At 42.8% G+C, this 13,866-nt stretch overlaps 1 protein-coding gene across 1 annotated transcript; it reads left to right on the plus strand.

Moving 5' to 3' along the window:
* Positions 1-595: 595 nt before the first annotated feature.
* Positions 596-12,241, plus strand: VIM (vimentin). The gene is made up of 9 exons (XM_074192934.1): positions 596-1,224; positions 2,341-2,401; positions 7,770-7,865; positions 7,954-8,115; positions 8,834-8,959; positions 9,649-9,869; positions 10,126-10,169; positions 10,599-10,684; positions 11,880-12,241. The coding sequence occupies exons 1-9, from the start codon at positions 659-661 to the stop codon at positions 11,919-11,921; spliced, it is 1,404 nt and encodes a 467-aa protein (XP_074049035.1). The 5' UTR covers positions 596-658; the 3' UTR covers positions 11,922-12,241.
* Positions 12,242-13,866: the final 1,625 nt, after the last annotated feature.

The following is a 13,866-nucleotide window of genomic DNA, read 5'->3' on the forward strand; positions in this document are numbered from 1 at the left end:
GGAGGCGCGGCTGCCTAACGGTTTCCGAGGCCGGGCGCTGGGCCCCGCCGCCCGGTGATTCACGGCCCCCGGCGCCCCCCACCCCCGACCCGGCCGGTCCCCAGGCTCCGATCGTGGCCCGGGGCCGGCCCGCGCGGGCGGCACAAAGCCCCCTTTCTCCGGGGCACGCCCCCCCATCCCAGGCTCTCTGGCTTTCCAGCCCCCGCCTCCCCTCCCGCGTCCGGCCCGCCCGCGCCTGGCTCCGCGGGTCTCCCTTTCGCCCCTTTGGCCGCAGACCCGGCCGCCCCCGCCCCCCTAGCCTCCCCTTTGGGGGAGTTTCCGCGACTTCTGCCCTCCTTTCCCAACCCCGACTTCTCCAAGCGGCCCCGGGGCTCGGGCCGCGGTCCGAAGGCGGGGACCCCCGGGGGGGGGGAGGATCGGGCCGCGCCTCCGCCCAGTCGGGGGGCCGGGGAGGCCCCGGGGCGGCACCCCGCCCCGGCCCCTCCCGCCGCCTCGCCCCGGCCCGGGCCCCCATTGGCTGGCGAGGGGCCGGGGCTCGGCCGATATAAGGGCGCGGTGGGAGCGGGGTCCGCTCTCCGCCGCCCGCCGCCGCCCGCCTCCGGTCGCCTCCCGCGCGCAGCCTCCCTCCGGCAGCCTCCGGCCTCCAGCAGCCTCCGGCATGTCCAGCCGCTCCGTGTCCTCCTCCTCCTACCGCAGGATGTTCGGCGGCGCCGGCTCGGCCGGGCGGCCCAGCTCCAGCCGCAGCAGCTACGTGGTGTCCAGCAGCCGCTACAGCCTGGGCGCCGCCCCGCGGCCCGCCGCCGCCCGCGGCCTCTACGCCTCGCCCGGCGGCGCCTACGCCGTGCGCTCCAGCGCCGTGCGGCTCCGCAGCGGCCCGCCGGCGCCCGGCCTGCGGCTGCTGCAGGACTCGCTGGACTTCTCGCTGGCCGACGCCGTCAACTCGGAGTTCCGCACCACGCGCACCAACGAGAAGGTGGAGCTGCAGGAGCTCAACGACCGCTTCGCCAACTACATCGACAAGGTGCGCTTCCTGGAGCAGCAGAACAAGATCCTGCTGGCCGAGCTGGAGCAGCTCAAGGGCCAGGGCCGCTCGCGCCTCGGGGACCTGTACGAGGAGGAGATGCGCGAGCTGCGCCGCCAGCTGGACCAGCTCACCAACGACAAGGCCCGCGTGGAGGTGGAGCGCGACAACCTGGCCGAGGACGTGCTGCGGCTGCGGGAGAAGTGCGCGGGGCCGGGCCGGGGCCGGGCCGGGGCCGGGCCGGGGCCGGGGGGGCCGGGGCCGGGGCCGGGGCCGGGGCCGGGGCCGGGGCCGGGGCCGGGCGGGGCGGGAGGAGCGGGGGTGCGGGCCCGGGGCGGGGCGGGCGCGCGGGGCCGGGCCGTGCCCACCCCGCCCTCCGTCCGCGCGGGCACTGCCCGGGCGCTCCCCGGGGAGCGCCAACGCTGCCGAGAACTTTTCCCCAAGTTCCCGGAGCTCCTTTCTAGAGAAACTTGGAAAGAGATAGAGAGAAAACAGGAAAGAGTGAAGAGACAGGGGGAGAGAGGGAGAGAGAGAGAGAGAGAGAGACAGAGAGACAGAGAAGACAGAGAGACAGAGAGAGAAGACAGAGAGAGGGAGGGAGATGAGAGAGACACAGAGAGACACAGAGACAGAGACAGACAGAAAGAGACAGAGAGAGACACAGAGGGAGAGAGACAGAGAGAGAGAAAGAGAGGGAGATGAGAGAGACACACACACACAGGTAGAGACAGAGACAGAGAGAGAAGACAGAGAAAGAGAGATAGACACAGATAGAGACAGACAGAGACAGAGAGAGACACAAAGAGGGAAAGAGACGGAGAGAGACAGACAAATAGAAAGAGAGGGAGATGAGAGAGACACACACACAGGTAGAGACAGAGAGAAGACAGAGAGGGAGATGAGAGAGAGATGAGAGACACAGAGAGATAGAGACAGAGAGAGAGAGAAAGAAGACAGAGACAGAGAGAGAGACAGAGAGAGAGAGACACACACAAAGAGAGAGACAGATAAAGACAGAGAGACAGAGACAGAGAGAGGAAACAAAGAAGTAGGAAAGGAGGAAACAGAGGAAGAAAAAGAGGAGGAAAGAAAGGAAGGAAGAAAAGGATGACTTGGGGAGGAAAGCCCCGGGCCGGCCGCCCGCCCCCGCGGGTCCCCCAGGCCCCCAGCCGCTGTCCCTCCCTCCGAGCGCCCAGAGAAGTTTCTGTCCGGGGTGCTGGAGGCGGGGGGGGGGGGGGGGGGGGTGCTTGGGTGTGGCCGCGCGGCCCGCCCCTCGGGCGGTTCCCCACTTCCTCCGGGCTGATGTGTGGCTGTTTCAGGTTGCAAGAGGAGATGATGCAGAGAGAGGAAGCCGAGAGCACCCTGCAATCTTTCCGCCAGGTTTGTAGCTCTCCTTCCGGACCCCCTTGGACCCATCCCACCAGCACTTCCCAAAGTCGGGTCTGAGCCCCAACTCCGCTCGGGGCGGCCTCCGGGCTGCCGGGGCGGCCCTCTAGCGGTGGCCAGACGCCAAAGCCGAGCGCAGCGCCCCAGGCCGGGGCGGGGGGCGGGGGGGGGGGGGGGGGGGGGGGCTGGGTGTCCCCAGAGAACACAAAGGACAGTAATATAATCCTCCCCAGCTCTTAACTTTGTTTCAAGTTTTCCCAGAACGGGGCAGCCGGCCTGTTTCCCACGCTCTCAGAGACTCAGATCTGAGCAGGCCCGGTTTGATTGCGACTTGCAGGAGGCAAAGTTTGACATCTTTGTATTGTCTCCAGGCCAAAAGAAGAGCAACCACTGTAGTGCAAAGAGTAAAATAGATGTGGTTGTAAAAGCTTGCTGGGAAGGAACAGAATCGAGGCAGAAACGGGGGGGGGGGGGGGGGGGGGGCTGGTGGGAGAGAGGTGGAGGGCATCCCATTGTATAGGAAACTTAGATGGAACATAAAACAAAAGGGATCCCATACACGCCATTTTCTTTAACTTATAAGAGTGAAAAGGAGCCATCTGCCCTCCTGGCTAAAGAGTATTAATGGTTTCTCTGGGATTCACTATGGAATGTGGATTACAAGCATTCTGGCAAGTGGGGTCGCCATAGGCAGAAAGAATAGGAGTCTTTGTGTTCTGGGGGAAGCTCCCAACAGGCTGCATTCTTACAGAATATGTCATCCTTACAAGTACAGTTTTAATTGGAAACAAGAATTTTATAACGGAAAGTTAGGCTTAAACCTGAGCGGGAGATTAGCTATGACTTTTAAAAGAACTTTTTTAAAAGAACCTTTCTTACAGAGGATCTTGAAAGGATTTCTCTTCCTTCTTTGTGTTTGTAATGTCCCTTTCCAGAGGAATTTCTCTTTCAAAAGTATTCTCATAGATGGGGAAAAGAAGAGACCTTATAAAGTTAAATTTGGCTTTCGAGGGATATATTCAAAAATGCATACATTATGCTCCAGAATTTTGAGAAATTTGATACTGTATTATGAGACTTGAAAATGAAGGAGCAGTTAGGTATCCCTGTGGATAGATGGAATCCAGAGGACCTGAATTCAACAGTCTCACTCTTAAGAACTGTGAGACCTTGGGCAAGTCCTTTAACCTTCCTTGTTTTTTAAAAAAAAAGGAAAATGAAGTACAGAATGTTTACCTAGTTTAATATATGCATCTTTAGAGCATACTTTAAACTCACTATTAGATTAAGATTTATTCTAGTCAGGACATCTAGGTAGCTCAGTGGATAGAGCACTAGCCCTGGAGTCAGGAGTATCTGAGTTCAAACCCAGCCTCAGACACTTAATAATTACCTAGCTGTGTGGCCTTGGGCAAGCCACTTAACCCCATTGCCTTGCAAAAAAAAAAAAAAAGAAGATTTATTCTAGTTTGTCCTGGGTAGAGAGGTTTAGGACATTTAGATCTCAGATATACATGTGTAAACAGCAGGTTAAACTGAAGTGAAGGGGAGTGAGAAAAAATGAAAGATTTGAAATGAGAAGACTCAGATTCAAATTCTACTTATATAATCTAGCTCTACTAACTTAACCTCTCTCTTTCTTAGTTTCTTCAATTGGAACTTGAGAGGATTGTACTCAATAACCATGGGTCTCCTATATCATAAAATGAATGGGTGGAATAGGGAGGATAGAGTAGTACAGTTCCATTTTGAAGCACTGACAGCAAAGTAATGAGCTTGAATGATTCTAGTCACCTGAGTTTGTTGTGATAGCTTAATGGTTTGGGTTTTTTGTTATATTAAGTAAAGGGTAAAGATATCCTCCTACTATGTCATTTGTATATTCAGAAACTCAACTGGATTTGACAAATTACATATGATGACGTGTTGAGGAGAAATGGGGCTGTTGTCTTCATTCACTCATTTTTGAAGGATGGGTGGCATTTGTCCCATACACTTAGAAATAGGTGATACTAAATGTTCAGTGACAAATTTAAACCTTTAAGTTTTCAGCTGATTTAGCAGAATATTTAATGTCAGAGAAGTAGTACAGTAAAGAATGTGCTTAGCTTAGATTCAGGTCTGAATTCTAGTATTGTAACCACTTAGTAACTACAGCAAGTTATTGTGCCTCTCCTTCCATTTCCCCATTTTTAAAATGGAACTAATGCCCTCTAAATATTATGACAGTTGCTGAAAAAGATCTGAACACTGTAAGAATAGCTTTCAGATCTGGAAAAGCACTTTTTAAATAGAAAGAAATCATATGAGCATCCAATTAACTAATGATGCTTTAGAATAATATCATAGCAGTGGTAATACAGAAGACATTTTCAATCACAGGACTTAGATGAACTTAATTAGTTCTTCTCAATCCTGTAGAATGGCCCATGTGGCACTTTTCTTTGAGGGAAACTGAACTGTTTTCTGTAACTATTTTCAGAGCTAAATATAACCAAGCCAATTTTTTTCACTCAAACTTGGATTTGTTTTACTTAACACTCACTCAGTTGATTTTTTTCCAATGAAAGTGTTACAAGTGTTTCTGAATTATATAGAGCTGATACTGTACACCAAATATTTCTTAAAGAATAAAATATACTCATTCTGAAAATAACCTACCTACAAGGTCACATATTCTTGATAAAGAAATGTGAATATTTGCAAGTGGAATTAGTAAAACTGTTATATGTTGAGGCAGATGAAGCTAAATCATCAGGCAACAGGAAGCTCTCAACAAACCCGTTTCTTAAATAGTCATTTTGAAACAAGTTCCAGTAACTGACTTGAACCCATAGATAGAAAAGGATGCACACACCCTTAAGGCAGATGCAGCTCAGAAGTCAAATAGGAGATGAAGAACAAAGATAAATCAGAGAAGTGTTTAGTTATTTCTCACTTGCTCTTTTCTTAACAGTGACACCATATATCCAGAACTAAAGTGGTACTTGCTCCTGTCCCCAAATCTTGGGAAAAGATTAGCTAGGTGGTGCAGTGAACTTGGAGTTTGGAAAACCCAAATTCAAATCTAGCCATGTATGTTCAAAGCTATATGCCACTTCATTTCTATTGCCTCAGTTTCCTTATCTGCAAAAGGGGCTAATAATGGTACCTGTCTCTCATTTTGTAGGATAAAATGAAGTGCTTGTAAAGCACTTTGGCAAAATTTAAAATGCTGTGTAACTACTAGCTATTATTATTATTACTACTACTATTAATGTAAGCTTGAAAAGTCAATAGATCTAATGATTGCTCAAACTGTGGCACTTTGTTAAATTTAGAAGTATCATATGAAATTTGATCTTAAAAGCTCTGTGGTATAAAAAGGAGTTCCCCAAATATTTTTAAACTGATATGAATGTTACTTCCCTAGAATAGATAGTAGTAGAACAACTGCCTGGGCCCATTTGGTTTTGTCTGGCATTATTCTATGCCTTATTATCATGACTTCATAACTTTGGAAAGGACTGACATTCTACAGAATGGATGCATGTCTCCAAAACCCACTTAGTTTTATAATTGACGTATTTATCACAGTTGCTGAATATTTTGAAGTACTGCTCATTTTCATTATATCTGAAAATTCTCTTAATCTGGAGTTGATGACAGTCCACTCAGATGTAGATTTTCAGTGAAAGATTTTAGGCTTTTACTTGAGTACATGTATATCCAGGAGAAGGTACAGCATGAGCCATCAGAGGATTTAGAGGCTTATTAAGTGGGCAGTGTATTATAAATTTGGAAGGGAAACTTAAGATAATATAGGCAAATAATTCAAATTTTACAAGTGAGAGGAGAGAGAATTTAAGCAATTTGACTAGTAGGTGAATCAACTAGCATTTATTTATGTGTCAGGCTACTGTGAAATGTTGGCAGTATAAATAGAGAAGTGATATAGACACAATCCACAAATTTAACATTCTGCAGGGGAGGCTTGTATAGGTGCAATAAACAGAAAGATAATTGCTTACTTTGAAGGCAGCTGGGGGAGAGAGAGAATTTAGAAGAGGCTACCTGTGGAAGAGTACACTTGAGCCAAGTCTTGAAGAAAACCAGGCAATCTAAGATGGCATTTTACAAATTATAATCCAGGGAAGCAAACAGTAGAGTTTGTTGTCCAACATGACCCTGAAATGAATAGACTAGTATAATTCAATTAATCTCAATGATTATTTTTCCATGCAAAGCTTTTGTTGCAGCTTCTATAATCATAGATGACTCACTCGTAGATAAGACCTGAAGGTTTATTGAGCACTTTTTCCATACGAAAAACCCAAGATGCAAATGGGTGATTGACTTTTCCAGGGTCACATAGGTAGGGGTGAGTGTACAGTCTGGGATACGAATCCCAAGTCTTTTCTTTTTTTTTGTTTTTTGAGGGGTTTTGTTTGTTTTTGCAAGGCAATGGGGTTGAGTGACTTGCCCAAGGTCACACCGCTTAGTAAGTATTGTGTCTGAAAACAGATTTGAACTCAGGATCTCCTGACTCCAGGGCTGGTACTCTCTCCACTGCGCCACCTAGCTGCCCCTCATTCACTATATGAATGGATATGCTTCCAGATTTTCTCTCATTCTGTGTCACAGATAAAGATCTCACCTTTGAAAGCAATTCTTTTTAGATTTTTCTAGATGTTTGTGATGAGTTGGGTCACTTCTTACCTTAAAATCCTGATTTACTAGTAAGCCTTTCTATCTGTTTCGTAAAACTGTTTTGGAGCATCTGTGGGTGTAAAATATTAGTTGAAACAACAAAAATGCATTCTTAATAGTACATAATAAGGACACAAGCTGATATTTATACAGAACCTACCTTGTGCCAAATATAGGGGTAACTTTACAAATATCAATTCACATGATCTTCACAACAACCTTGGGAGGTAGGCACACAATTATTACTGAAGAAACTGAGGCAGGCAAAGATAAAGTGACTTGCTCAGGGTCATATAAATGGTGTCTGAGACTGCATTTGAACTTGGGTGGTCTCGATTCCATGCCTAAATACTCTAACCACTGTGAATCGAACAGCCCCATACCAGTCTTAGAATGATGTATATGATAACTAATAATTTTATATAATTACATATTTAACATCCTGTTAGCACCTTATTTGAGAGACTATATAAAAAATCTCAATCAAGGACTTTCTTAAAGAGGATAACGTAGGTCTCCCTTGGATCTTATATAAAAATTTCAAAATAAAATGGTAGAAGCTATAAGATGATGTAGGACATGAGTTCCCAAGGACAGTGTTGTAAGGAAGACCTCTCAAATCTATTCATTGAAGTAACAGTATAATTCCCAAACTCTTACTTTTTTCAATCAGGATGTTGACAACGCTTCCTTGGCACGTCTAGACCTGGAGCGTAAAGTTGAATCCCTGCAAGAAGAGATTGCTTTCTTGAAGAAACTCCATGATGAGGTAAATGGAGTTCTCTTATATAACTGGACAGAGAATATGGTGGCATCTGTGAGATGGTCAATTCATTTATCCACTCTTCTTTTTTCAGGAAATCCAAGAACTGCAGGCCCAGATTCAAGAACAACACATTCAGATCGATGTGGATGTTGCCAAGCCAGACCTCACTGCAGCCCTGCGTGATGTCCGTCAACAGTATGAAAGTGTGGCTGCCAAGAACCTTCAGGAAGCTGAGGAATGGTACAAGTCCAAAGTAAGAGCATGAACCAACGGGACTGGTTACCAAAGAAAATAATGGTTCTTTGAAAAGACTTAGATATCTGCCAGTAGTGATGCTTAGTCATGTGTAGGGCTGTTTCTTTGATCTCCAACATCAATTTTCCATTGAAAGAAACTTATTTTGGTCTTCTGTCAGATTCCCATTATTTTTTCAGTAACCTTCCTGGCCTTCCATTGAAATGGACTCTCCCCAAAACATATATTATTTGTGGAAAGTGATCTGATAATGCTTACCTGAAAATGTTAGTCAATACCCCTACCTCTCTTCTTCCTTTGATTTGTATAATATTAATCTTGTTTTTAAAAGTTGTCATCCCCGTTTTGGGGTATGAAAATTTAAATTTTTTTGTTTGTACTGGGCTAGTTTTTACATTTTCCTGTTAAAAGCTCTTTAGTCTTTCAGGTAAAACACTGAACTTCAGTTAGGAAGGAAAAAAGTAACTGATCATTTATCAAAGTCAAATTGTACAAAACCAGACAACTGATTTATCTCGGGAGGCAAAATGCTTGAACGTAATTTAACTAGGATGTAGTCAACAAGCATTAATGAAGGATCTACTCCAGCCCTGGTACTCTTATTAGGCTTTAAAGGACACAAAGACTCTCGAGGAGCTTACATACCAGGGGAGACAATGGGTACATGGCATTTTATATCTCTATACAAAATAAATTTTGAATTTCTACTTCAACAGTTTGCTGATCTCTCTGAAGCTGCTAATAGGAACAATGATGCTCTGCGTCAGGCTAAGCAAGAATCTAATGAATATAGACGACAGGTGCAGTCCCTTACCTGTGAAGTGGATGCGCTTAAAGGAACTGTGAGTACAGTGATATTTTAAAGGGGGCAGATGCAGGGAATGGCATTTGACCTTGACTTACTTTTTTTCATCTTAAAAGCAAATTTTAAAAATTTCTTAAGGAAATATTCTCCTATATATATATTTAATTTTTCTTTTGAAAGGCAAGTTCCTTAGTTGAAGAGTAGATTTTCTGTTCTGTCGACATAATGTAGACATCCTATCTTGAGAATAAGAGTAGATGTCACCTGAACCATGAAGGTGGCGCAGATTTCAGTTTTTCACATCTATTCCTACCGCATCTAATGGTAAAGGAAGAAGAATAGTGCAGAAATGGAATTTAGAATGAAGAAATAATAAAAAAAATTAATCCAAAAATTTGTGATGTCTGAATAAATTTATTATTGGACTAGAAATCATGATCCTGCATCTTAAATTAATCTTTCCTAACAAGAAGGGACTTGATTCTCTACCTGCTTCCCACTTCCTTCCCCCAAATAAAAGTAATATTCTGAGAAAGGTATTTTATTATAGTCTCTGAAGCTGTTTCAACTCATTGGGTGAAAATCTCTTCATGTTTGTGCTTGAAAATAATGGCATAGCTTTCTGCAATGTGAAGAGAATAATAAGATTAAGCCGAAAAGCTGTCAACTGGGAAACCTAGTATATTGTTGTGAATTAATATTAAAGGCCTTTCTCCATTCTTGCAGAATGAATCTCTGGAACGCCAGATGCGTGAAATGGAGGAGAACTTTGCTGTTGAAGCTGCTAACTACCAAGACACTATCGGCCGCCTGCAGGATGAAATCCAGAACATGAAGGAAGAGATGGCTCGTCACCTTCGTGAATACCAGGATCTGCTCAATGTCAAGATGGCACTTGATATTGAGATTGCCACCTACAGGAAACTGCTGGAGGGCGAGGAGAGCAGGTAGGGAAAGTGAATCTGTGTGTATCCTTGGACTGCCCTTGTTTAGAAGTGGGGGGGTGGCAGCCTGGGAATTGTAACCACATGCGACAAAGAGGTGATTTAAAGGAATCTTTTGTAGGCATTTGGAAATTTAGGCCCTTTTGTAATGTGATCACCTTCTAGAAGTATGGTTTTCCTTAAAGCCTGTGTTCATATAGCTGTTCCTATTATTGAAGTCGCTGTAATTTAACTCTTCTCCTGCTTTATTTTCTTACAGAATTGCTCTTCCTATTCCAAATTTTTCTTCCCTGAATCTGAGGGGTAAGTACTTACTTTTCATTTGGAAAGAAGTCAGCAGCTTGTAACCATTGGGCCATTTTGTTTTCCGGGAAAGGTCATCCTTTGTAAGAAGGGATCTGATAATGAGTTGGAAGAGCAAATTCTACTAAATGTTCAGAGTCTAGGACTGTTTAGTTTTTGGATTCATGTACATCAAAGTCCTAAATGAGACATGCTCAATCCTGAAAGTGTCCCAATTACCCTCTAAATGCCACCAGACTTTAAACATGTAGATTTTTTTAAATCAGTGAAAAGCTCTTAAAATACAACTCAAGCTTTCAGACTTCTTGTGGTGGATCATTATATTGAACTATACTGAGTAGCTCTAAAGAAAGTTTCATAACTCTTAATTAAAATTCTTTGTTGCATTTGAATTTCATTTTCTCTCTCTCATGTGTGGTCTCTCCTCAGAAACCAACCTTGACTCACACCCTTTGGTTGACACCCATTCAAAGAGAACACTCCTAATTAAGACTGTTGAAACCAGAGATGGACAGGTTGGTATCCCCTGATTTAAGGGAATGGGTGTACTAAGGAGGGACCAGAAGTCTAGCAAGTCACACTATTACTCAGATATACCCAAATTAGTTATATTTACACAGTCAAATGCTGAAGAGTGACTAGAAATCTCATCTCCATTCCATATAAGACACTCAACCAGCTCCTTAAGCACAGGTGTGATGGTACTCTTCCTGCAGTGCAATTAATCTGCATTAGCCAAGTTGGTTAATTAGAAATGGTAATAAGTGAGACTGGGTTAGGATGCTTCAGGGGCCCCTTGCCCTTGATCCATCTTGACTCCTTAAATCTAATTTCAGTTGTTAAAAAGCAGTCTTTTAAAATTGGGATCTTCAGCCAGGCATAACTGATGAGATGAAATTAGAGTAGCTGAAAGGTTTGAAGGAGTGATCTTGACTTCTACTACTTGTACTGAATTTGTGAAAATCTACTGCAGGAGTTGAAGCATGGAAAAAAGGTGGATTTGGGAACCATAGTCTGTTTTCTCCTGGCAAAATGCAGTTGAGGGTACTGTTGGAATGGGGCAAATCATTGCCTCTGGTCACGCATCCTGTGGCACAAGGACATGCTGCCAGCTAGTCTTGTGACACCTTGCAGTTTGCCTAATTTTGATCAGGGGATTTGAGGCAATCTATAAGTGAAATGAACCATCCAAACACTTACAGGTGTTTGATGGTTGAGTTATATTTGAAGAAAGAAATTTGGAGAGTACAAATATATTCAATTTACATATTTTCCTGTGTATTTTTGAGCTACGGTTAAGCTTGTCAGAACCACCATAAAATATCTTGCCCATGTAAGTGTTTAACACTCCATGAAAAGCATATGAAAATGGACCAAAGGTATTTCACTCCCATTTACATTCTCTACTGTACATAACTAACTTGGAAATACAGCTGGTAACTGGAGGAATCTCTTCTGAAAATGCATCTAGAAGTGATAATATTATATCAACACAAAAATTCTTTCCAAAATGGAATGTCAGCTTTCCAATTTAATTCTTTATTCTTTCATATCATTCTAGTACCTTCTCGAGTTTATTGGGGGCAGGGGCAACAAGGAACAATTATGAACATCAAAGCCCATTTTGTTGCAGAGGAATATGCAGTTTGAGATCCTAGTTCTAAATCTAAATTTGAATTTTTAACTTTCTTTCTTCAAACAAAATCATAGGTCATCAATGAAACTTCTCAACACCACGATGATCTGGAATGAAAAGTTTGAGTTGACTGCAGTAGAACCTTACCAGCAAGAAGAGAGAATTCCATATGTTAAAGAAGCAGTTTTTAAGTGCCTTTCTGCAGTTTTCAAGGAGCGCAAGATCGATTTGGATAGCTATAACGGAATAGGCTTTAGTTCTTCTGAACTGACCCCTGTAAAAGATTTAGAGAGTTTACAACACAATCTAGTTTACAGTGTTATCTTGTGCTACAATACTTTTTTAAGAAGTGTTTTTGAATACAGTAAAACAGCTTTTTTATTTCTATTCCAGTTTGACCAACCTATTCTCGCTTCAATAAAATCCTTGAAAAATATTGTTTCTGCTCTTGTTTTTCATTTTTTAAAAAAATAAGCCATTGTTTAAAATGTGCCATTTTAGACTGGAACACCATGATTCTCTGATCCTTTGGCTTGGTAACACTTTTCCTGATGATTTCTTTAGTTTAAAAGCACATTCATAAACTACAGAAGGCCTTACCATTTCCCTTTCTCCATTCTCTTCCTCATCCTCAGAAAGAACAATGAAATGGTAGGCACTAAATCAAAGTCTCATAGTTGGTCCAAATAGACCATGGTATCAACAACAAGCAAAAACCCCATCCACTATACGTTAGGCACTGGGGCATAAGAAAAATGATAAAATCTCTGATGTAAAGGGGCCACAATATGTATAAATGAGTACATATAAAATAAATCCATATTCTGCTGTGGTCACACTTCAGTCATTTTACTGACAACCACAAAGAAAACTGTATCATCGACATTGTACCTTATAATGGTGAGTGCTTTGAAAGCATGGTATTCTGGATTTTTTTTAGCCCTATGAGGAAGCTCTGTTCATCTCTCTAGTTTTTAGTCACTGGTTTTCTAAGATAAGATTTAATAATTTAATAAATAGAAAGTGATGCCACCAGAATCACTAGATAGCTCTTCAAATCCAGCGTGAGATCAATTATAAAAATCAGCTTACTGAAATCATCTAGACCCCTTATAATTTCATTTGTTAAAAAAGTCTCAATTCAAAACCATACCTAAAGGGCTATAAAAGTATTCAAATCACTACTATATCTACTCAAAGAGATAAAAGGAAAATGACCCATAGAAGAATGTTTGTAGATGGTTTCTGTGATGGCAAAGAATTAGAAATTGAGTTGTCATCTGTTGGCTGAACAAGTTATGGTATATGGTTGTGATGGAATCCTGTTGTGCCAAAAGAAATGGCAAGTAGGGAGATTTTAGAAAAACTTGCAAAGATGTGAAGTGAGCAGAACCAGGAATATTACAGGAATAGTAATATTGTATGTATGATGAATGATTTCGCTATCCTCAGCAATACAATTATCTAGGATAATTCTTAAGGACTCGTGATGAAAAATACTGTCCACCTTGATAAGAATCTGAATGCAAATGGAAACATTCTTTTTAAAAATTTTTTTTATTATTTTCAGAGTCTTTTGCTTGTTTTTTGGTCTACATCTTATTTTGCAATATGGCTAATAGGGTATTTTTTGCAATTTTTATATATATATATATATATATACACGCATTCACACACACACATATATAATCTATATCAAATTGCTTTCCTTCTCAAGGAGCAAGAAGAGAGAAAGAATTTGGAACTCAATGTTTTAAAAAATGAATATTAACAATTTTTGTTCACATGTAATTGAGGAAAAAATGAAAAACAAAACCTTATTCAAATCCTTAAATGAAGACAGCTAATGAGGTGAGAATACGGTAGGTAGTTGAGTTTGTTTTTTTTGTTTTTGCTGCCTTCAGTTTGTTGATGGCAATGAGCTCATTCACCATAGCTGTTGGAGCATGAAAAAATAGGAAGAGAATATAGTCTTCTTTCTATTAGTGAGAGGCAGTCAAAGTGCCATTATTGCAATAATTAGCACCTAGGCAAATTAACTGTAGTTGCTGGGAGTATTGA

The sequence above is a fragment of the Macrotis lagotis genome, chromosome 7, assembly GCF_037893015.1.
Source record: "Macrotis lagotis isolate mMagLag1 chromosome 7, bilby.v1.9.chrom.fasta, whole genome shotgun sequence".
NCBI lineage: Eukaryota > Metazoa > Chordata > Mammalia > Peramelemorphia > Peramelidae > Macrotis > Macrotis lagotis.

Coding starts and splice junctions, on each gene's coding strand:
- VIM (XM_074192934.1), top strand. CDS start 659: ATGTCCAGCCGCTCCGTGTCCTCCTCCTCCTACCGCAGGATGTTCGGC. Junction 8,116..8,833: donor AGGAATGGTACAAGTCCAAA/GTAAGAGCATGA, acceptor CTACTTCAACAG/TTTGCTGATCTCTCTGAAGC. Junction 10,170..10,598: donor TTCTTCCCTGAATCTGAGGG/GTAAGTACTTAC, acceptor GTCTCTCCTCAG/AAACCAACCTTGACTCACAC.